General features: G+C 47.5%; 1 protein-coding gene across 1 annotated transcript in view; it reads left to right on the top strand.

Annotated features, from left to right (window-relative positions):
• Positions 1–23053, top strand: part of AGBL2 (AGBL carboxypeptidase 2) — a 2805139-nt gene that overhangs the window by 1903381 nt on the left and 878705 nt on the right. Inside the window, exon 16 of the mRNA XM_069623090.1 lies at positions 19594–19698. Within this exon, the coding sequence (XP_069479191.1) occupies positions 19594–19698 (105 nt within the window). The remainder of the gene's footprint in view (positions 1–19593; positions 19699–23053) is intronic.

Genomic DNA, 23053 nt, shown 5'->3' with positions numbered 1-23053 from the left:
TAGTCTGTGTTTGACGTGGATAAAGGACTTTCTCTGGGCTTGGACTGATCGGGAGAAATCTGGATAGAACTGAATGTTGTTGCCATCATAATGGAGTTTGCCTTTCTCCCTCGCCATTCTCAAAATTGTGTCTCGTCCTTATAGCTTAATAGCTTGGCTACAATCAGTCGGGGAGGTGCCCCAGGAATGGATCTGGTGGACGGGATCCTATGGGATCTCTCGACTAAGAAGAGTTGGGATAGTGCAGTGGGTCCGAAAAGCTCAATATGTTCCTCCATTTATGTTGTTCTGTCTGGAGCGTCCTTCCACGTCCTCGTTTTTTGGCTAGGACTGTTTTCATTTGACCCTCTAGTGTAGAGAGTCTTGCGGTGAGTGATGATGCTCCATCGTCGAGATCTGAAACTCTTTGTTCAACACTGTCTAGCCTGTCGTTGTGTTTGTCAAGGCGGTGTTGGAGAAGGTCCAATTTGGATGACCGCGTGTCTATCTTGCAGTCTAGGCTGCCTATCCCGGCTTTCAGGTCCATTAGTATTTCCCGGAAATCTGGCTGCTGAGGAGGTTCTTCCTCTGGGAGATTTGACGGGGATTCGGGGTGACTCTCTGATCTGGGAGCCTTGGGCGCTGGGCCGGCATTAAAGTTGAGCTTTCTCTGGGACTTGTCTGTTTTGCCCATGTTGGCCCAAACTGGGATGTGTCCTGCGATTTTCGTTGAGAGACTTCTGGTGTACTATGTTGGATGCTCTTGGGAGTCGGGAACAGTCGCCATGAGCCGACCACCGGGGGGGCTCCTGTTTTCCGCATGATTGTGACTCAGCGTTGCCTATCTGCTGCTGTCTTGTGCCCTTCTGGGTCGGCACAGCACGGGGGGACTGTGGCAGTTCCCAGGTTGGAGGACTAGTATCAAATGTCTCCTCGCATAGCGGGGTCTTGCGCTGGGAGTATTGGTATTGGGTTCGCTGTTCCGCGCACTTTTGTTGTGGTGCTTGCGTCACTTGTGGCTGGCACCTCTCATGCGGGTTAGCCTTGGTGTGTTTTCAGATGTGGGGGGGCACCCGCCAGCTGACCCTGCCTTCCTCCCCCGCTTTTGTTTGTATTACCCCCTGGGCCATGCCACGTCTTCTCCCCCTCACCCCTTATCACTCGGCTGCTGTCCGTTCAGGCTCTGCTCCGCTCAAGTGGTGGATCGAGTCTCTCTGCTCCACCCGCCGGGCGCGACGGTGCCTCCGCCGCCAACCCCGCCGCCCGCCGCGTCCTTTTGCTGCTATCTGGAAATCGGGCTGTGTGCGGCAGGACGCGGGTGGCGCGCGGCCCCGGCTGATGTCTGTGCGAGCCGTGGGACATGGGGGCCCGCCTTCAGACGGCGAAACCGGTCGGCTCCGCTGTCAGGTGTCTCCTCCCTCTTGGTCGCCGACTCAACTCCCAGAGGGCCTGCGCATATCCGGAGGGTGTGGCCTACTCTACAGCACGACCGTCTGGTATGGTGTTTTTCTCAATTTTCTTTTGGCAAAAGTGCTGGTCTTGAGTTGTTTAGTTAGTTCAACTGCATGAACAGGATGTTGCACATCAGGAATGCTGCGATTGATCAGGATTCATTCGGGAGATCTTGGTTGGCCCTCTAGCGCCCTCTCTGTCCAGGCGTGGATGAAGAGACACAGGCTATGATTAGAGACACCTGTATGGACAACTTGGATTAAACCCCAAGAGGCCATGTTGCTGTCATTGTTAGAGACACCCCGATATAGCAGCATTAGACATGAAGCACACATGCCATCCGCGCTTCGGGGCACAAACACGCATTCGAATACATGAAGAACACAAGAGTACAGTTCTATAGTTAGGGGACAGATACATATACATACTGTCTTTGCTTTTATTATTTTTGCCATGCAGCAACACAGAAACCCCAAGGCGCAAGAGATGGCGAGCAGAGCTTGCAGATGCTTACACACAAATAACCCTATGGAACTGCAGGAACACCTATGGGACCTGACAGAGCCAAGTGTGACTAACCTATGGAAATGTAGCATAGCATGGACACTGTAGAAACCGCATTATATGGTTTAGGAAAATTACAGCAAGCCTCGGGCCTCTGAGCAAGAGACGAGCTGAGCTGATTCAGGCTGGACAGAGAGCAAGACGTGTGAGACAGGACCCCAGCCAAGGTCAAGAGATACAGATGAGGTTCCAATCCCCAGACGACAAAGGTACCAGCTGCATAAAATACATATAAATCCTCATAATTCAGAGCTGCACAGATCAAATTTGTGGTCTCTGAACAGGTGATGTGGCCGAAGCAGACAATGGACAGCGATCGGCGGTGGGAAAGCAGAGCTGGTCCCAGGCAGCCAGACACGGACTGCAACAAGTATGCAACGATAAGTAACACGTGTTGTGCCGGACAGGAGAGCACTCTCATAAGCAAAGATGGTGCACACAAGTTACAATACAGACACATAATTGTTCTCCTTGCCTTGAAGAGGTACACAGTGAGCTGAGAATCTTTGTGGATCGCAGGGCTGGGGACGTCAGCTCTAGCCAATCACATTTTAGTATGCTAGAGGTGGGTAGCAATAGGCAGGAACCAATGGTAAGTTACACAACACTGCAACAATGTTATAGTTAGCGACTCGTGGATGGAACAGGCCAGCAACCTGACATGTGTGGGCCAGTACAATAACATCTATAATGGCCTATATAGGTAATAGAATACTCAATACCCAATCACTTGGTCCGATAGGTTTTCTGAAGAGGGGCCCAAGTTGTGACAAAGTGCTGATGCCATGTGGAAGTAAAACCAGCCTGCGAGCTGAGGAAAAGCAAGATCTGCATGAATATTTTCTGTTCCTGTGTTGATTCCTGTTGGTTTTGTCTGTAATAAACCGCAGTTTGAATTTGCCGTTGACTGAGTCCTCTGTGTATTCTGGGGGAGGTGTTGGGCACTCCAAGTCCACGGACTTCCAGTGTCCCTCTGGCATACCTGGGGGTCCTTCCCCAACAAGTTGGTAGCAGAGGATGGTTAGGGACACTGGAAGTCCGTGGACTTGGAGTTTGGGGTCCTTAAATGCTTGAGGAGAGATTTGGCTGCTAAGGAGGCTGAGCTAAAACCTCTGCAACAGAGGTGTGAGCGGTGTGCATCTACGGACCTGCACCTCGAGATTAAAACTGTACTGGACAGATAAACAGACCTAGCGCAGAGAGATTTGAAATTCATGAACAGGCCGATGCTAGCCAGGAAATATGGGGAAGGAGATGGGCCCGGTCGCACATTCGCTCGCCTGGTTAAATCTATGTCTGGGAAGAGGCACATACCTTATATAAGTATGGCAGACGGGTCAATAGCACACAGTGGTGCAGAGATCAATACGGTTTTCTATGATTTTTAGCTGGCATTGTATTAACCAAAGGGGAGCGCTACTCTGAGTGGAACTGAGCAGTATTTAAATGGGATACCAACTACCCTGCTATCCGGGGAGGCGCATGATGCACTCGAAGTGCCCCTCACAATGAAGGAGATTCGCACAGCTATACTAGATTTGCCCAACGGAAAGGCTTCCCCGGATCAGATGGTTTGGGAGCAGAGTTTTATAAGGGGTATTTAGTCGTGCTAGCCCCACATTTGTTACGATTATGGGAGGAAGCCCTAACAAAAGGAATGCTACCTGAAACAATGTGAGATTCCATTATAAAACTCTTGCTCAAGCCGTATAAGTTGACTGAGGACTGTGGGTCCTACAGGCCATTCTCTCTCATTAATACAGATGCTAAGATCTTTGGCAAGGTGCTAGCAATGAGACTATCCCCCCTAATGCCATACATGGACCATCCCGACCAATCGGGGATTTTACCTGGCCGCTCTACAGCATTAAATCTCAGATGGCTATATAATCTCATGGCTCAAACTCCTCCAAATTTACAGCCTGTCGCAGTCTCTTTGGACATGCAAAAAGCGTTTAACAGTGTATGATGGCTGTTCCTGTTTCAGGTGTTATTCAACTACGGCTTTGTGTCTAGATTAATCTCCTGGTTTAGGATGCTCTATGAACATCCCTTTGCCCGTGTCTGCGCTAATGGGTGTGACTCCCAAGTGTTGCACTTAGGCAGGGAGGCTAGGCAGGGGTGCCCTCTGTCCCCTTTGCTGTTTTCGTTAATTATCGAGCCTCTTGCTGATAGGATAAGTGCCAAGCACAGTAACACAGGTGTGCGGATTGTAGGGAACGCAGAAGTCCTATCATTATATGCAGAGGATATTTTACTATATATTAAGAATCCTGACACCAATTTGACGAGAGTGATAGATACGTTTTTTTTTTGGCAAACACTCATGGCTGCGTTTAAATAATGACAAGTCAGAGCTATTCCCGCTGACGCATTGTACACTTGTTGGGGTTGAAATAGGAGGCACAATCAATAAGATATTTGGGAATAATGATAGCTCGATCACCAGCGCTGACCAGGGAATTGAACTATGGGGTGTATATGAGAGACATGCAAACCAATCTTCAGAGATGGGGCAGTATACAGATGTCAATGGCTGGGAGGCTATCCCTAATCAAGATGATGATAGTACCTAAACTACTATATATGTTCCACAACATACCACTATGGCCAGCCGTGCACTTTTCTGGGATCTCATAACAGCATGCACGTCTTACATTTGGGCTGGTGGTCTGGTCCAACTTAAGTGGGCACATCTGACACAGCCATATGAGGATGGAGGATGTAACTCCCCCGAATTGTACTACTTAGCAGCAAAAGTGCATTATGCAACCTACTGGTTGGTGGAATACACTTCCTCATGTCTGTCTCGAACAAACATGGGTCAGCCCGGCCCTACTAGTGTCACTTTTGGTGGGTGGTGGATATCAGTCTGTGCACCCATTTGATCCCATAGGGGTGACCTTGAGGGCGTAGAAGAGATTACATTCTGAACTCAAATTGTTATCTATGTATGACGGGCATCTCCCATTATGGGGGCTGCCGATGCTGACTCCCACTACAGATACGATTATCGAAAGGATCTGTATGGCAGCTGGTATCTTTACCGCAGGTGACATATATGTAGAGGGTCGCTTTGTAAATTGGGATGATTTGAAAACAGTCACGGGTAATAGTCCACTGCAATCATTACATTATTTAGGAATACGACCAGCATTTAAATCCTGTTGGCCCATGTTCCCTGATGAACCTCCGGTGCATGCACATTTGTCATACCTACTACATATTTCCCTTGTCAAAAAAGCATCTCTATGCTGTGTAAGCTGGCACAAGCCACGGACACACACTCGGAACAATCAGTTGGAAATGGTGTAGCGATCTCCTAACTGAGTTTACTGATACACAATGGAGGGCGTTATGTGCTCTGTCGAAAAGGAGTGTCTTTGAATTCAAAATACAGGCTTGTACATTTCAAGATCCTGAACAGATTGTTTTACCCCCCCCCCCTCAACCCCACCCCTCCATCGAGGCTGAACTTGTTTCAGACTGACAGGTTGTAAGAATGCCCCAAATGGGACTTCCACCATGTTACATATGTTATGGTCATGTTCAAATTGTACGACTATTGCCACGCTGTTAGTAATGCTTTGTCTGATATGTTGGGTCAGCAGTTGATTTTAACTGAGCCTGAGTGAGTACTGTGTTACACAGGGGAAAATGGAAGTTGTTAAACACATATTTTAAAATTTGGGATTCTTGCTCGCTAAGAGGGCAATTTTGCTGAGGTGGACTATTAAACGCCCAATCACACGCGAGATGTCACCTGGGCCAATGATAACGAAGAGCAATATATTACTCTATTGCCAAGCATCAGCTGCCCTAAAGACATTTGGTGTGATTTCCATATGTACCTTGCCAGAAAGGTTTCCTTGACATAGATTTGCATGTGTTGTTCCCTTCCATTCTGATGCTTATGGGTACTACTAAGTGATGTATGTACTGTACCTTGATGCCGTTATGTTCTACTGATTTTTATTTGCCTGTGATGTATTACCTATACCAAGTCTCAATAAATAAAAAGTAAAAACAAAAAAAAGAAAAAAGCTAGAAAACCCCAGGTGAGATAGTTAGCCGAAGTCTTAGGGAAGTCGTACGTAGCCTGAGAAAGAGCAAAGACCACAGGTGTCACCGATCAATAGTACTATCACCCGTTAAGGACGCCTGGGCTAGGGAGGAGGGTAGGTGAGAGAGAGAGGGACGGTCCTAGTGCCAATTCCCCAAGAACCTGATCAGGCATGAGAACTACCCGAGAACCCTTGGCCTAAACTGTTTGTAAAGTCACAAATAGGTGCCCATGGACTTCAGTGGAGTCAGCGTGGTTATTTGTGGTGTGGCATTTCGTCAGACGGCATAGAAAGAAAATGCATTTGATTGAATTTAATACATTTTCTTACAGTAAGAATAGTCAGCAGTCACTTGACCCTGTCCCTTCTGTGACCCTGGCACCCTTAATGTGCTTCCAGCTCTGCATTATTTATAATTTTGGAGTAGCAGAGAGGTTCGATTATTATGCAAGGTTGTGTGTCAAGCAGGCCACATTTATCCAGTGCACGCCAATTGTTGTTAAAAGTATTATTTCTAATGCAATCCACTCCACATAGCCCTGATTCCATGTGTTTTACTGCCTTTTTACCCTCATTTGTTTTGACTGAATGTTCAACTCATTTCACCTGCAAAATGTAGGACAGCCCACTCAGCACCCTGTTATCCCCCAACCTCACCCACACCTCCTACCTCTGTAAACTCCCCTTTGCCAAACCAATTAAACATATTTTTTAAGTGGTCGGCGAATGTCATTGCAATAAATAGTCCGCACTGAAAAATATGTGCAGTGAATATTCTGCAATGAAATAACTGGGTGCCATATCGCTGATCAGGGCTCTGCAGTACTGCAATGTACATTTCAGTTCTTATCTTTAGGAGTACATTTTAACTTTTGACTTTCGAAAAAGCCGACGTTAGTTTCCCAAGTGTGGCGCTGCCCCTTGAAGGGACGTGCACGCGGCGGCCTGACGTTGCATGCCGCCGCGTGCAGCATAAATAAAGGGGGCGTTCCCGGCCGCGTCAGTGCGACCGGGAAGCGTGAGACCGAAGGACGTGTGTGGTGTGAGTCCTTGGGTACTGGGGGTTTACGGCTATAGATGGGGGTCAGGACAAACCCCCAACAGTGGCAACGAGTGGGGGATGATGCCTGGGCATAGCGGTGACGAAATCTGCAATTTTATCCCTGGAACGGAATCACGGCATTTAGTTTTGTGCCGTAGGCTGTGCATCACGCATGCGGCTGGTGGCCATACTGTATGTGGGGCCATGGAACTTCACTGAGCTCCGGTTTGGGCGGTGAACGGCATCCAGGCCTAATTTTAATACTGCTAGCAGGCAGTCATACCTGCATACCCATGCCTTTTTTTTAATTTTTCTTCAAATCTCCTACGTCGAGTGCAAGCAAGGAGAAGGGCTACAATGGCTGGGCCTGCATAGCCCAGATCTCTTTCTTGGCTCAATTTTTGGAACATCTGTGCCCACAGGGTGCTGCTGCAGCTGGGGTTCTGATCACTTCTTCATCCCCTTCATCATCAGACTGGAGAGTTTTCCTCTTCTTCATCCTCTTCATCACCAGTGAAGACTGCTGCAGTGGTGGACCCTCCATCTTCTTATTCTTGGTTCTTCTTCGTGTCCAGTTGCTGTGTTTGCGCATGAGGCAGGCTGGAGAGAGAGGCACTACACCATCATCTTCTTCGCCCCCCCTCCGTGTTGGACATTTCTTTTTGCCTGGGTGGGGCATCAGTACTTCGTGGTGGTGGTGGGTGTTGAGTTGCGGCCCCCAAGGTCTATGCTTGGGGTGCCTGTGCGCTCAAACCCATGAATGGGGCTGATGATCAAGACGGTGGGCTGCCAACAGTTCAACAGCCTTCCCAGGTCGACAGACAAGCAGCAGCTCAACAGCAAGCCCCTCCAGCTCCAGCAGTGGATCAGGCTCCATTGCCTCAGGCGCCACCACAGGCAGTAATTCCACAGCAACCCCCTCAAGCTCTAGTTGGAGGCCATGCTCCTGTGCTCAGGCGCCGCCGGCGGTGCAGCCGATTGCCCAGCAAGGACTTCCCGTCATGGCTCAAGCATGAGCCTATGCGGACCTGGAACCCATCCCTGAGTTTGACGTGTCGGCCCCGCCATCCAGCATTGGGCCTCGATGGAAGAGGTGGGTTGATTGCCTCGATATGTACTTTAGGGCCGCACAGGTGACGGATGATGACAGCAGGCTGGCGACTATACTGTATTCAGCGGGGCCTTCGGTCCAGGAGATATTTGAGTCGATTCCACCAGGGGATGGCTCCTATGAGGCTGGCAAAGACATTCGAGAGACTGCAGTCACTTGGCCTCACCCTTCACAGGGAAAAATGTGAGTTCCTTTGCCCACCACAATCAAATTCTTTGGCTTTGTTTTCAAAGAGGGTGGTGTGTCGCCGGATCCCATGAAGGCTCAGGACATCAAGAATGCACAGCCACCCGAGCCGGTGTCCGATGTGAGGAGCTTTCTCGGCATGGTCACTTACTGTGGGAGATTCATTCAAAATCTCGCCTCCAGGTCTGAGCCCCTCAGGGCACTGACGAAGAAAGAATCCACCTGGCAGTGGGCCCCGCTTGAGCAGGTGGCGTTCGAGGACATCAAGGGCGCGCTGACGGCTGAGGACACCATCGCGTTTTTTTTCGACCCGGCCTTACCATCGGAGGTCATCATGGATGCCAGCCCATTTGGCCTGGGCGCCGTGCTAACTCAGATAGATCGTTACGGGGGGGTCCGTCCAGTGGCCTATGCCAGCAAGGCGCTGTCTGAAACGGAGCAAAGATATTCGCAGATCGAGTGCGAGGCGCTGGCGGTTCTCTGGGGCTGCAGGCACTTCAGGCTCTATGTCTTGGGGAGCCCAGTGATGGTCGTGACGGACCATAAGCCCCTGCTTACCATTCTAGCAGGGTCATCCTTGAAACCACCAGCGAGGATCCAGCGGTGGATGCTCGCTCTTCTGGAGTACGGGGCCACCTTGGTGTATCGACCGGGGGCGAACAACTCAGCGGACTATCTCTCCCGGTACCCGGGAGCGCATGGGGGAGTAGAATATGACACATGTGCTGAGGAGGCCGATGATCATGTCTGAATGGTGGTGGAGGCGGCCACGCCCAACGCAATGCCCCTGGCCGAGCTGGAGGCTGCTGCTGCCGAAGATGAGTGCTTCCAAATCCTAAAGCACTCCATGCAGCAAGGCTCTTGGAAGTCGGTGCTGGAATCCTTGGCGGGGCGGACTCAAGAGGCCAAGACAGGACTGGAGCAGCTGTGGAAGGTCAGGGAGGAACTGTCATTCTCGGCGCCGGCCTGCTGCTCAGAGGGGACCGGATAGTAGTCCCTCAGTCCAAGGTAAAGGATGTGATCACCCTCGCCTACCATGGACACCAGGGCGCGGCAAAGACCAGGCTACGACTGAAGGTTTGGTTCCCTGAACTGGAGAGGAAGGTGGACGATTTCGTGGCAGTCTGTGTCTGGTGTCAAGCTGCATCTCCCCAACCTGCCATTGAGGCAATGCCTCGGGGCACACGACCTTGGGAAGTGGTCCATGCGGACTTCGGATCAACAACCATGGGCACTCACTTCCAAGTGATCATCGATGAATACTCAAGGTATCCGGAGGTGGAGTTTGTGGACTCAGTGGCCTTCGAACATGTGGTCGTGGCCGTGGAGAAGGTGTTTGCGGCCCATGGGTTCCCCCACACGCTGTGCTCTGACAACGGGGCGCCCTTCCAGAGTGAACGGTTCTCAGAGTTGTTGGAGAGCTGCGGGGTACAGCATCGGAAGATAACCCCCTTGTGGCCGAGGGCAAATGGTGAAGCCGAAAGGTTAATGAGGACACTGAACAAGACATTCAGGATCGCCCAAGGCCAGGGACAGTCCCTCCAGAGAGCCCTCTATCAGTTTCTGCGGGCGTACCGCACCACCCCGCATGCGTCCACGGGGGTGGCTCCGGCTGAGGCTTTGTTCAAGCGCTGCCCGAGGGGTCTGATACCCGAGGTTGGGGAGAAGGAGCCGGGGGTGATCGACACCCAACAGGTCGAGTTGGACCGGCAGTTGAGGATCGAGCAGGAGAACGTGCGAAGAGGGCTCCGCCCGCAGCGGCTGGAGCCAGGTGACGAGGTCCTCATCCGCAACAGACACCCCCATGGAAAACTCTCCGTTCCTTACGAGTCAGAGCCATTGGACGTTGTGGCCATCAAGAGGTCTATGGTGACTGCCTCGGACGGAAGGTCCGCTGTTACCCGGAATGTCAGCTTCTTCAAGAAGCTGGGGGACCCGAGAACTGACCCACCCCCGGAACCAGACTTAATGGAGATGCCTGACTACGGAGGAGGCCCCTCCAGCACACCTGAGTCCCCTGTCAGGGGAACGCCGGCGGAGGGACTACCCGTGCTGGAGGTAAGCGGGAGGTACCCCCAGAGGGCTGGGCGAGGGAAATCTTACCTCAGCGATTACGTGCTGGGACATTTGGCTGATCGACCTGAGTCCAGGGATTGTTGAGTAAGGGGACCCGGGTGGTTGATAATAAAGGGGTGTGTGGGGAAACTGTTTGAAGTGTTGAGTTAAATAGAGTTGTTTGATTTGCAGTGTGTATTATTAAAGTGTTTCTTGTTGTTCCTCCCGAAAAAGGAGGAGTGTGGCACTGCCCCCTTGAAGGGACGCGCACGCGGCGGCGTGACGTTGCACGCCGCTGCCTGCAGCATAAATAAAGGGGGTGTTCCCGGCCGTGTCAGTGCGACCGGGATGGCCGAGACCGAAGGACGTGTGTGGTGTGAGTCCTTGGGTACTGGGGGCTTACGGCTACAGATGGGGGTCATAACAAACCCCCAACACCAATGATCTCGGCAGACCACATGTTTTAAATTACATATGTCTTTTACATGCGTTTTCACAGAGAGGAAAGAAAAATAGATGCCTTTATGTGTGTTTTTAGTTTGATTTTGCCCTTTACTGGTCTCTGATAAGCAGAAAAAAGAAATACACAAGTCCCACCTAGGTCAAATATATCTATAAAGAGGGAAAGTGATTAATCTACAAATTGGAAGTTACACGGACAGACCTTTGTCACTGGAGCAACTTCAGGGCTGGGGTAGATTCCCCTTCCATGGCGAGTGACTGGCTATTCCCAAGCCCTACCAGCCTTGGGAAGCTTCTGTGTGTGTGAGAATCAGTGTTCCTATGCGTGGTCGAACACCTTTTTTCTGCCCACCACATACCCCCTGATTACACCTTTTACATTTTGGCCAGTATTGATAGTTGATGCAGTGATGTATTGCTTTCCAATGAATGGGTTGCATACATGGCAACATTTGGATTTGGGGTACCTTGAGATTTATCTTGGAAGCCAGTTAATATATACAAAGAAAGCTCTACAATGTGTTGTGATCTAGCATATACATTAACCTACCACCAGTGAATATGAAGCTTAGTGAAAAGGCATTCGTAAGGGGACTTCAGAACTGCAGCACAAGAAAACCAACCCCACAAAAAGGACCAGTTTTGGTTTGTAAAGCAACTATAACAGCACCACTGTCAGCGTGAAAAAAACGTAACTCAGCCCTCTCAATGCACTGCTTTTGTATGGTAATTTTGTTGAAAATTGAAATCTCCAGTTTCATTTTTACAGTTGTTAGGGTGTCTATTTTTGTGTTGTCCGTACATACACAAAATGCAAATAAACCAACTGGGTAACATTTGCTGTTTGTTTGCACAATTGTGGCACCTGAACATTTCCGTATCGTGTCCTGTATTTGGTATACACTCTCCAGATCATGCTTTTGTGAATACTCCCTTTGTTTACAAGGTTCTCTCTGTACGAGAAATGTGGGAAGTATTGGAGTATTAGCCCTCTGTGAGTTTGTGTCTTTTATTTCAGCACTAACCATTTTAAGTGTATTAATGATGTATAACTAGATGTTCATTTTATTGCTCTTTTTCTCACATCTACATGATTTTACTCCCTGTAAAACATAGTGTCATGATGCCTACTCCCGGGCATCCGGATCGGGTCCATCAGCCCCGGGAGCAGGCATCCAGATACTTGTTAAAACCCCAGCAGCCCCATAGGCGCCAGGCTCATAGACATTACTTACCTCATGCAGACCATGCTGCAAATGAATCCAAGCCAACGTGAGGCCTGGATGGGACTATTTTGTTACAGGGACTATTTTTTACTCGGGTGTGGTTCTGGGGAACTTCTTACCTGGAACTACTTTGGAGGCTATTTAAACCAGGCCCGAACAGCAGCACACGCTTCGCGTTATTCTGCATCCTGCAGCGTAACACTCACTGTGCCTGCAAGTCAGCATCCAGTCTTCTGCCACGCCTGCCTCGAATCCGGAGCTCCTAGAAAAAGGGGAAAAAGGAAAAAAAGGTTAGATCACGGACATTATTTTAATTCCTTACCTGATTCCGGATCCAGCACATCTCAGAGCCTGGAAAGGACATTATTCCAGCATGCGTCGCATCACCAGCAGCAGCGCCGCGTTATACTCACCAGTCCACAGCATCTTTCGACTCGGCGCTGCCTCCATCATTTTCTTCGTCGAACTCCAGCACCTGGGGGAAAACAAAAGAAACAACAAGGTGAGCCAACAACTACAATCATTTACCACCATAGGCTTATCTGATTTACCACCAGAGGCATTACCCTTTAATACGCCTCATCTTCATATGCCACACCTATAAAGGGAAAGAAAACAACAAGTTAAACTCATGCAACTTTTATCGGACAGTGTTGGGTAATACAGACTCTTACCTGAACGCCATCAGCTGCCTCCAGGCAACATTCTTTTGAACCAGCTGCTATTCAACAAGGGAATGGAACAAGAGTGAACATCGGACATATTGAACTCTTTGAACTTTATAAACCCCGGAGTCAATATTCCTCCGGGACTCCTCCATACCTTCAAACCAGTGAAGTAACTGGTATCTACGCGCCCCTGCATGCCATGCAGGATGGAGAGCTCATCATTTAAAAACATAAGGAGAATACTTCTACGGATCAAGCAGACGAGATTAGGCGGGCCAGTCCAGACAGTCATCTCGGCGCTACGCATCACGTTGGTGGAGACCGCAGCTGTCGGGGTCCGATCGACGCCCCTGTGCGAACCAGGTGAGTGTAACAGAACGCGAAAACTATCTACAAATCCCCACCCGGGCGTAATGGAAACCTCAGAACCCGACCAACTAGCCCTATTGTTAGGGGAACTCAGGGCAGAAGTGCACTCCGCTCGCCAAGAAACTAATGCCCTCAGGAGAGAACTGATTGTGTCAAAGGAGCGCACTGATGATCTTGCTAGACAATTGCTGCAAAACCAAGCTGGGCAAACACCACTACCTGGACTCGGGGGGAATCCAACTCCTGTTTCATCGAGCAATCCTGTGCAAGTGGTTCTACCAGGGAGCATTCCTTTAGCTCCACCCGTTTTGCTGGGGACCCGAAAAAATTTGCTGTGTTTATGAACCAATGCCGCTTGCACCTTTTATGCAGACCTGGAGCTTTTCCAAACGACCAAGCCAAAGTAGCCTTTGTACTATCATACCTTAGTGGCAGCGCAGCGAATTGGTCAATTCCACTAGTCAACCAGGATGACTCTCTTCTTCAGGATTTTCAGGGTTTTCAATTGAGCATGGAAAGACTATTCGCCAGACATTCACAGGGACAGGCCCTGGATAACGAACTTTTATCCTTACGACAAGGTAACCAGGATCTACTAACCTATATCGCAACCTTCAATAGGTTGGTGGTGGAAACCGGATGGCCTGAGGTAAAACGAATTACATTATTTCATCGTGGACTTCGGGGTGAACTCAAAGATGTTTTGGCCCAAGTTGTGAACCCACCTCAGGATTGCGCAGAATATATAGACTTAGTGGTCCAGTTAGACCACCGACTTCAGAATAGAAAGGCTGATCGAGCTAAGTTCGAGAATCGGGTATTGATTAAACCCAATGTTACCCCCAAAGGAACAGATGCACCAGAACCGATGCAGATCGGGGGGGTTAAGGGACCCTTAACTCAAAAGGAGAGAGAAAGGAGATGGCAGATGCAATTGTGTCTGTACTGTGGGGCCTCAGGACATTTTCTACGGGATTGCCCTATAAAACCATCCAAGAAAGTAGTCGGAGTTGCTGATAGAAATCAAACTGAGCCTGATTCGGGAAACAACCACGCCTGACAAGCGTAGAGGTCCGCTTGCTGAGCTTGAAGAAGGATACTCAGACCTCGCACCTAATCATACCAATGGTCCTTATTGATCCAAGGCAGCCATCACATATGCACGCAGTAAGGGCATACATTGATAGCGGGGCCGTAGGAAACTATATGGACCACGAATTGGCTTCTAGGATGAATCTACCTCTCTGCAAAAAGACCACTTCGGATGTCATCACCACAGTCGATGGAACTGAAATTGCCTCTGGGCCTGTAACTCATTCCAGCGCAGAGATGACACTGTTGGGTCAGGATGGGCATCGAGAGACTATTGTGTTTGATTTAATCAAAGCCCCGCAGTTCCAAATAATACTGGGGATACCTTGGTTGGAAACACATAATCCTTGTATTGATTGGCGAGAGAAGAGAATAACCTTCCCAGATTGTACACACACCTGTTACCCGGAAAAAACCTTGAACAAAGGCCTGGCCACAGTCGCTTATCCAGTCGTGCAGTTACCTCAGGAATATCAAGAATTCCAGGATGTTTTCCAAAAAGAACAGGCAAACACCTTACCACCTCACAGATCATACGATTGTCAAATCGACCTCATACCCGGTGCACAACCTCCATGTAGTAGGATCTACGCCCTTACGGAACCCGAAAACCTTCACCTACAACAATACTTGGACCAATACCTTGCTAATGGCTTCATTCGTCCATCCAAGTCCCCTGCATCCTCAGCTTTGTTCTTCGTGCCTAAAAAGGAAGGTGACCTCAGAACGTGCATAGACTACCGCGCATTAAATCAGATCACGGTGAAGAACCGATACCCATTGCCTCTGATAACCGAATTACTAGACCAAGTAAAGGACGCTTGCATCTACACTAAATCAGATCTCTGAGGGGCATATCATCTGGTACGTGTAAAGAAAGGCGACAAATGGAAGACTGCCTTTCGCACCAAGTACGGATTATTCGAATATCAGGTGATGCCCTTCGGGTTGTGCAATGCACCAGCAGCCTTCCAGTATTTTATGAACGATGTCCTTCGTGAACTCATTGACGTCTGTGTTGTCGTATACATAGACGATATTCTAGTGTACTCCTCCTCAGAATCAGACCATGTTAAGCACGTTCGTGCAGTCCTCGAGAAACTACGCCAGCACAAGTTATATGCAAAATTGGAAAAATGTGTTTTTCATGCTACCGAAGTTGAATTCCTTGGATTTATCCTGACTCCAAAAGGAGTCCGAATGGACTCTCGAAAGGTGGACGCAATTCTCAAGTGGCCATCACCCAGTTCAGTTAAAGAGGTACAAAGCGTGCTTGGATTTGCTAATTTCTACCGCAGATTAATTCCTGACTTCTCACATATTGTACACCCCATCACAGCACTTTTGCGAAAAAACAAACGCTTCTTGTGGACCGAAGAGGCTGAAAAGGCCTTCCAAGAGCTGAAATTGAAATTCACGTCGGCACCTGTCTTAAAGCATCCACGCCCCGAGCTCCCATACACAGTTCAAACCGATGCATCGGGTTTAGCCATGGGGGCTGTCCTATCCCAAAAGGATCCTGAAACCGGTCAACTTCATCCAGTAGCCTTTTGGTTCAGAAAGTTCTCAGCCCCCGAGTTAAACTATGCGGTTACCGATAAAGAGTTGTTAGCCATCAAATCTGCCTTCAGGGCTTGGTGGCATTATCTTCTCGGTGCCAGGCACACCATTACTGTAATCACCGATCACAGGAACTTGCAGTATTTAAAAACAGCCATGGCCCAATCATTGCATCAACTTCGATGGGCATTATTCCTTGCCGAATTCGATTTCGTGATCACTTATCGACCAGGTTGTAAGAATGGTAAGGAAGATGCCTTATCCCGAATAGGGATGGGAGAAGCATATTCGAACCCAGAAACGGTGCCTATAATTCCAGAACAAAGAATTCTTGGCATAACTACTCTACAGACTTTAGAAGATATTCATTTAAAAATCCACCAACTTTACGATTCAGCAGCCCTGCAGGACTGGGTGAAAAAGGGCCAAGATTATTCAGTCATCGATGACTTACCTTACTATCAAGGGCGTCTATTTCTACCACACAAGGAACTACTAGAACTAGTCATCTCCAATTACCATGATGCTCTGATGGAAGGGCACCCAGGTATTGCAAAGACTGAAGCTAAAATTAAAAGACAATTCTGGTGGCCCAATTGGCCGAAAGATGTAAAGTTATTTGTACTGTCTTGTGGCATCTGCGCCCAAAACAAAAGTCAGAAGAAAAAACCAGCTGGTGTTTTACAACCTTTAGATATTCCACCCACACCATGGCACACTTTTTCTTTAGACTTTATTACAGATTTACCGCCATGTAATGGATTCAACACCATTCTAGTTATTGTGGATCTTTTTTCCAAGATGGCCCACTTTATTCCTTTGAAAAGATTACCTTCCGCTTCAATTTTCGCCAAGGAATTTCTCGAAAACATTGTTCGAATACATGGATTTCCTTCCGTATTAATTTCTGACCGAGGTAGTCAGTTCATTTCGCAATTTTGGAAGAAATGTTGTCAATTGGCGCAAATCGACGTAAGGTTATCAACCAATCACCATCCCCAAACCGATGGTCAGACGGAGAGGACCAACCAGACTCTTGAACAATACCTACGTTGTATGCTTCATCAAAACGAAGGTAATTGGACGGATATTTTATGGATTTCTGAATGCGCATACAATAACTCTGTACATTCAGGAACCGGACAAAGCCCCTTGTATACCATATATGGACATCATCCTCAAACCTCAGAACTCGATTCACCCCAGCACTTTGAAATGCCGGCAGTGACCCATCTGCACTCTACCATTACACAAGCCTTTAAGGAGGCAACAGAACATTTGAAACAGGCAAAAGAAAAATACAAGAAAAATGCTGATCAACATAGAAGTGAGACTCCACCATATCAGATTGGAGATCAAGTTTGGCTGGCTACAAGACACATACCTCTGAAAGGAACTCAGACTTTTAATCCTAGATATTTGGGACCTTACACCATTAAGGCCATTATCAACCCGGTGGCCGTCAAATTAGAATTATCCTTCCTCTAATATGCAAATTCATCCTGTCTTTCATGTCTCACTTCTAAAACCAGTTCAACCCGGGACAAGATTAACCAAACCACCTGACCGCATCTTGATAGATGGAGAACCAGAATTCGAGGTAAAAAACATCCTGGAATCTAAAAGGGTTAAATCAAGACTTTTTTATTTAATCGACTGGAAAGGTTACGGACCACAAGAAAGGTCATGGGAACCTACTGACCACGTTCATGCTCCTCGGTTGGTGAAGAAATTCCATCGGAACTTCCCAGACAAGCCAGGACTAAGGGGAAGAACAACTTTAGGAGGGGCCTTGGGGGGGGAGTGCTGTCATGATGCCTACCCCCCGGGCATCCGGATCGAGTCCATCAGCCCCGGGAGCAGGCATCCAGATACTTGTTAAAACCCCAGCAGCCCCGGCTGGGGGCTGTTTGAGATCAGTCCTGGCGCCCTAGGCGCCAGGCTCATCTTAGAAACCAGTCCTGGCGCCATAGGCGCCAGACTCATAGACATTACTTACCTCATGCAGACCATGCTGCAAATTAATCCAAGCCAACGTGAGGCCTGGATGGGACTATTTTGTTACAGGGACTATTTTTTTATTCGGGTGTGGTTCTGGGGAACTTCTTACCTGGAACTACTTTGGAGGCTATTTAAACCATGCCCGAACATCAGCACACGCTTCGCGTTATTCTGCATCCTGCAGCCTAACGCTCACCGTGCCTGCAAGTCAGCATCCAGTCTTCTGCCACGCCCACCTCGAATCCAGAGCTCCTAGAAAAAGGGGAAAAAGGAAGAAAAGGTTAGATCACGGACATTATTTTAATTCCTTACCTGATTCCGGATCCAGTACGTCTCCGAGCCTGGAAAGGACATTATTCCAGCATGCGTCGCATCACCAGCAGCAGCGCCGCGTTATACTCACCCGTCCACAGCATCTTTCGACTCGGCGCTACCTCCATCATTTTCTTTGTCGAACTCCAGCACCTGGGGGAAAACAAAAGAAACAACAAGGTGAGCCAAGAGAGCCGACAACTACAATCACTTACCACCATAGGCTTACCTGATTTACCACCGGAGGCATTACCCTTTAATACGCCTCATCTTCATATGCCGCACCTATAAAGGGAGAGAAAACAACAAGTTAAACTCATGCAACTTTTACCAGACAGTGTTGGGTAATACAGACTCTTACCTGAACGCCATCAACTGCCTCCAGGCAAAATTCTTTTGAACCAGCTGATATTCAACAAGGGAATGGAACAAGAGTGAACATCGGACATATTGAACTCTTTGAACTTTATAAACCCCGTAGTCAATATTCCTCCGGGACTCCTCCATACCTTCAAACCATTGAAGTAACTGGTATCTACGCGCCCCTGCATGCCATGCAGGATGGAGAGCTCATCATTTAAAAACATAAGGAGAATACTTCTACGGATCAAGCAGACGAGATTATGCAGGCCAGTCCAGACAGTCATCTCGGCGCTACGCATCACGTTGGTGGAGAGAGACCGCAGCTGTCCGGGTCCGATCGACACCCCTGTGGGAACCAGGTGAGCATAACACATAGGTGGCCATTAAATAAAAAATTTTAAAGTAAGGGAGAGCGAGGGTACTGTAAGAAGAGAAGGCTGAAAAAAAAATGATTAGAGAAGTTAGAAAAGACGGCCTACAGGGATAAAGAGAAGATGGATTGGCATGAGGGACAAAGGAATGCATAATGAAGAACTTAATATCGGAGAGAAGATAGACAAAAACGACAATCCATTAACAATCTGAATTTAAAGGCTGATGATAATGTTGTAGATCGGTGAAAATATGCAGAGACAAGCGCTCTGAGTATTCTTCAATCTGTTATTTGTATCTGGTTTTCCCTGCTCAGTGAGAAAAAATGACACTGAGAAATTATCCACCAGTAATGAGTGTCATTTTCATTCATATTTGTGTTCTCTGGTCATTGTGCACTTTACTCCACAAAATTGTATGGATCTGTGGTGTAGCAACTTTTGGCCAGCTAAGCATATATAATGTTGACCGTGGCGTAATTTACCCCTTTTCCATCTTTGTCCATGCTTATAACCCCATGAGTCAATAAAACGGCTATGTGGGTGAATGCGTCTGCTGCAAAATTCTATACGTATGTTAAACACTCAAATCTTGCTATTTCCCCTCACAATTGATTAGATTTAGTTATGGAGAGGGATAGTAACAAGTTACAAGTCACTTTGCAGCTTATCCTACATATATGTTCTAATCATTATATAATTATTTTTATTGACAGGGAACTTGTGAAAAAAGCCCTGGAAATTCCCGGTTCATCAGTCAGCAGTCTGGCTGCCGAAGCTCTCCAATTCAGGAGGATCAAGTAGTGAAAAAGGTCAAACAGGTATTTGAAATTTGCATCTGATAGCGATTCCTCCCCAGCTACCACTAATGAAAGTGAATTTGTGCCCAAAGTTACCCACACAAATTTGGTACGCCTGCCCCAATGAAAGTTATTCCATCCCCATAGTCTCCCCATTTTCGGTTCAGAACAGTTGTTCCTAGGAGTTGGAAGTATATCCCAAACTCTGGGTGTGGTACAGCTTCTCCTGATGAAAGCAAGTGCTTGCCCTTAGTCCCCCACTCTGGGAGTGTGCCAGCTGCCCCTAATGAAAGTCATTGCTTTGCCCTTGTTCCGCAGTTTGTGTGTGGAATAGCTGCCTCTACTATAAGCAATTCCTTCTCCTGAGTTCCCCACTCTGGGCATGAAACAGCTCATCCCAATGAAAGTGATTCATTCCCTATAGTCTTACATTCTGGATGGAGAAAACTACTCCTAAAGATAGATTATTTCCATCTTGTGCCCCACCATGTGTCTGGTACAGCTGGTCCCAATGAAAGCAATTCCTTCTCCCTAGACCACCACTCTGGGCATGAAACATTTACCCCAATGAAAGTGATTCGTTATCTATAGTCTCGCACTCTGGGTGGGGGCAAGTACCACTAATGAGAGGGATTCTTTCTCTCTAGTCCCCCACTGTGAATGTGGTACATATGCCTCCAATGAATATGATTCCTTCTCGATAATCTCCCTCATTCCAGAAACCACCATGTTACAAAAAAAGAAAATAGAGAGGGACAAGAATGGGTGGATTTCTTTAGAAATTGCAGTATGTGTATGCTGAATGGAAGAACTACAGGGTATATTCCAGGGAAATGTACTAGATTCGACAATAAAACTCAATCCACGATAGACTATTATTTCATCGTGAAATATCACTTTTAGAACTGTCTTAAATTCGATATAAACAAAAACTGTTTTAGTGACCACGCTTTTCTGACATTGATCATGGTAAACTATGCTCAGCCTAAACATATACAAAAGGGTCTGGGCATTGTTACCTTGAATTCTCAAGCAAATGCTGTATTATGATCTGATAAAAATTAAAAAGCATTTGCAGTCTACATGGAAAAAGAGTTTTTGAAACATAATCGAGACTGTTTCCCTGGAAACCCCTCAGAATGTTCAGACATTCAGAGCTATGCCAAATAAGTCGCTGGTTGGACACAATGGGCCTGGTTCACAGAAGCGTCATATAATGGCGCAATCCCATAAGAAAACTCTGTGAATGAGGCCCAATGTTTCTTCGCTGATGGGATTGGAGTTGGGAGAGCTATTACTCTGCAAGGCAGCAAACACATAATAAAGCAAGATTTTGCCATTAAACGTAGAGAAAACAACTTTAAAAAGATGTTATACGTTGCTTCATAGCAAGACGGTGGCTGAAAATTTAAACAAAGCAATATATTAAGCGACAATACAAATGTTGGTTGAGGTACCATAAAAAAGCTTGTATTCCATACATCATAACAATGGTTAGAGATATAGAAAAATCTTATCAAACATGCTAAATGTGCTTTCTGGAAATATATTAATCTCCTAAATGATAATGTTAGAAAAGAAACGGATATGCCCATATCCAAAGGTAAATGGAGAGATCATTTTGAGGCAAATGCGTCTGCCCCTAGTATGCCAGAACCCATAGTAACACAAGGGAGTAGAGATACCATAGGAAAATAAGAAGAGGGTAAGGTGATCCAACTGGTTGATTATGTTGAAGTGTTTGATATAACCAAAAGATTATATGGGGGATGGCGCTCAGATATATACATTCCTAGAGAACCTCCCTATACTTGGTGTACCCCCGGACAGAGCAGCCACATTAGATAAACCAGTTACAGTAGAGGAAATAATTTAATCAATTGGGAAAATGAAAGGGGGAACAGCACCAGGAGACGATGGCTTCACAGTGCGCTTTTATAAAGCGTGTCGGTCTACCTTAGCTCCGTCAATGGCCAGAATGTTTAACCATGCGTTAGAAACAGGAGTCCTATTCGACTGCCTACTTGTGGCCTTAATCGTAGTGATCTCGAAAAAAGGATGGGACACAGCACAATGCCAGTCATATCGGCCAATCTCCCTGTTAAACACAGACGTAAAGATCTTTGCGAAGGTGCTGGGTAAAAGACTAGAAAAACTCATGCCAACATTATTTCACGGTAACCAAGTAGGATGTATCCCCAGGTGGCAGGGCGCTGATAACAGGAAAACAATCGACTTAATGCGTATGGCGCAAGTGCAGAAACTGGACGGGTACCTAGTTTCCATCGACTCAGAAAAGACCTTTGACCGGGTAGAATGGTTTTAAATGGGTAAAGTACTTGAGAAAATGGGCATCAGCCCCAACTTTCGGCAGTAGAGCTCAGCACTTCACAGAGATCTGACTGCCAAAGTACTAGTCAATGGCACTATCTCAACCCCCTTCCATCTAACCAGAGGTACTAGACAGGGCTTCCCCATCCCCCCACTCTTATATGGCTTACGATGGAACCATGGCAATAGCAATAAGAAACAACCCTGACATTACAGGAATAAGATGCGGCAATGTCGATTTCAAATTGTCCCTTTTTGCAGATGACATTTTATGCTATCTAACTGATGTCCCCTGCTCCCTTCCGAGACTCCTTGACCTAATAGGCTCCTTTGGGGCCTTCTCAGGCCTAAAAATCAATCCATCTAAGTCCAGTGTTATGCCATTACAGTCGGATCACGCCCCCATGACAGATCCTCTGAGAGGGTTGAGAATTGAACCTAAAGAAATTACGTACCTGGGGATACAGATACCCAGAGATTTGAGTCTGTTGATTGACATCAATTATACTCCTGCAATGAGCAAACTGTGTTCTGATCTCACTATCTGGCAAGGGAAAAGACCAAGAGTCAAAAGAACTACACTGACCCTCCCCAAAGATTTCGGAGGGTTCGGGCTCCCAGATTTCTACCTCTATTATAAGGCTGCCCAACTATGAATCTTGTAGGAGCACATGAGGGGCGACATGGCCACGTACTGGACGTACTTAGAAAACTCCTAGTCCCATCCTAAGAAAGAGATCTGATGTGGTCCCCCACTAAATCAATCCCGGCAAAGGTCAGGAATCACCCAGTATTGGGGGTACTATGGTCCTTATGGAAAATAAATTGTCCCAACAAGCGACTCTCCTCCTGGCCATCCCCATTGTGCTCGCTGTGGGGAACACCTATGGATCTGGGTAAAAGGAGATTCAAACGCAGACACATATGGTCAGCTAGAGGGCTAGAGAGAGTGGGGAAACTCTTTCAGGAGGGACAATTTAAAGACTATGTGAAGGTGAGAGAAATGCAGGGGTTAAGATATTTTCAGTGTATTTGATTATCTGCG

Source organism: Ambystoma mexicanum, chromosome 11 (genome assembly GCF_040938575.1).
Source record: "Ambystoma mexicanum isolate Mex_15411 chromosome 11, UKY_AmexF1_1, whole genome shotgun sequence".
Classification (NCBI taxonomy): Eukaryota; Metazoa; Chordata; class Amphibia; order Caudata; family Ambystomatidae; genus Ambystoma; species Ambystoma mexicanum.
The sequence above is the reverse complement of the archived record's forward strand: the minus strand, read 5'-3'. Positions and strand labels throughout refer to the sequence as shown.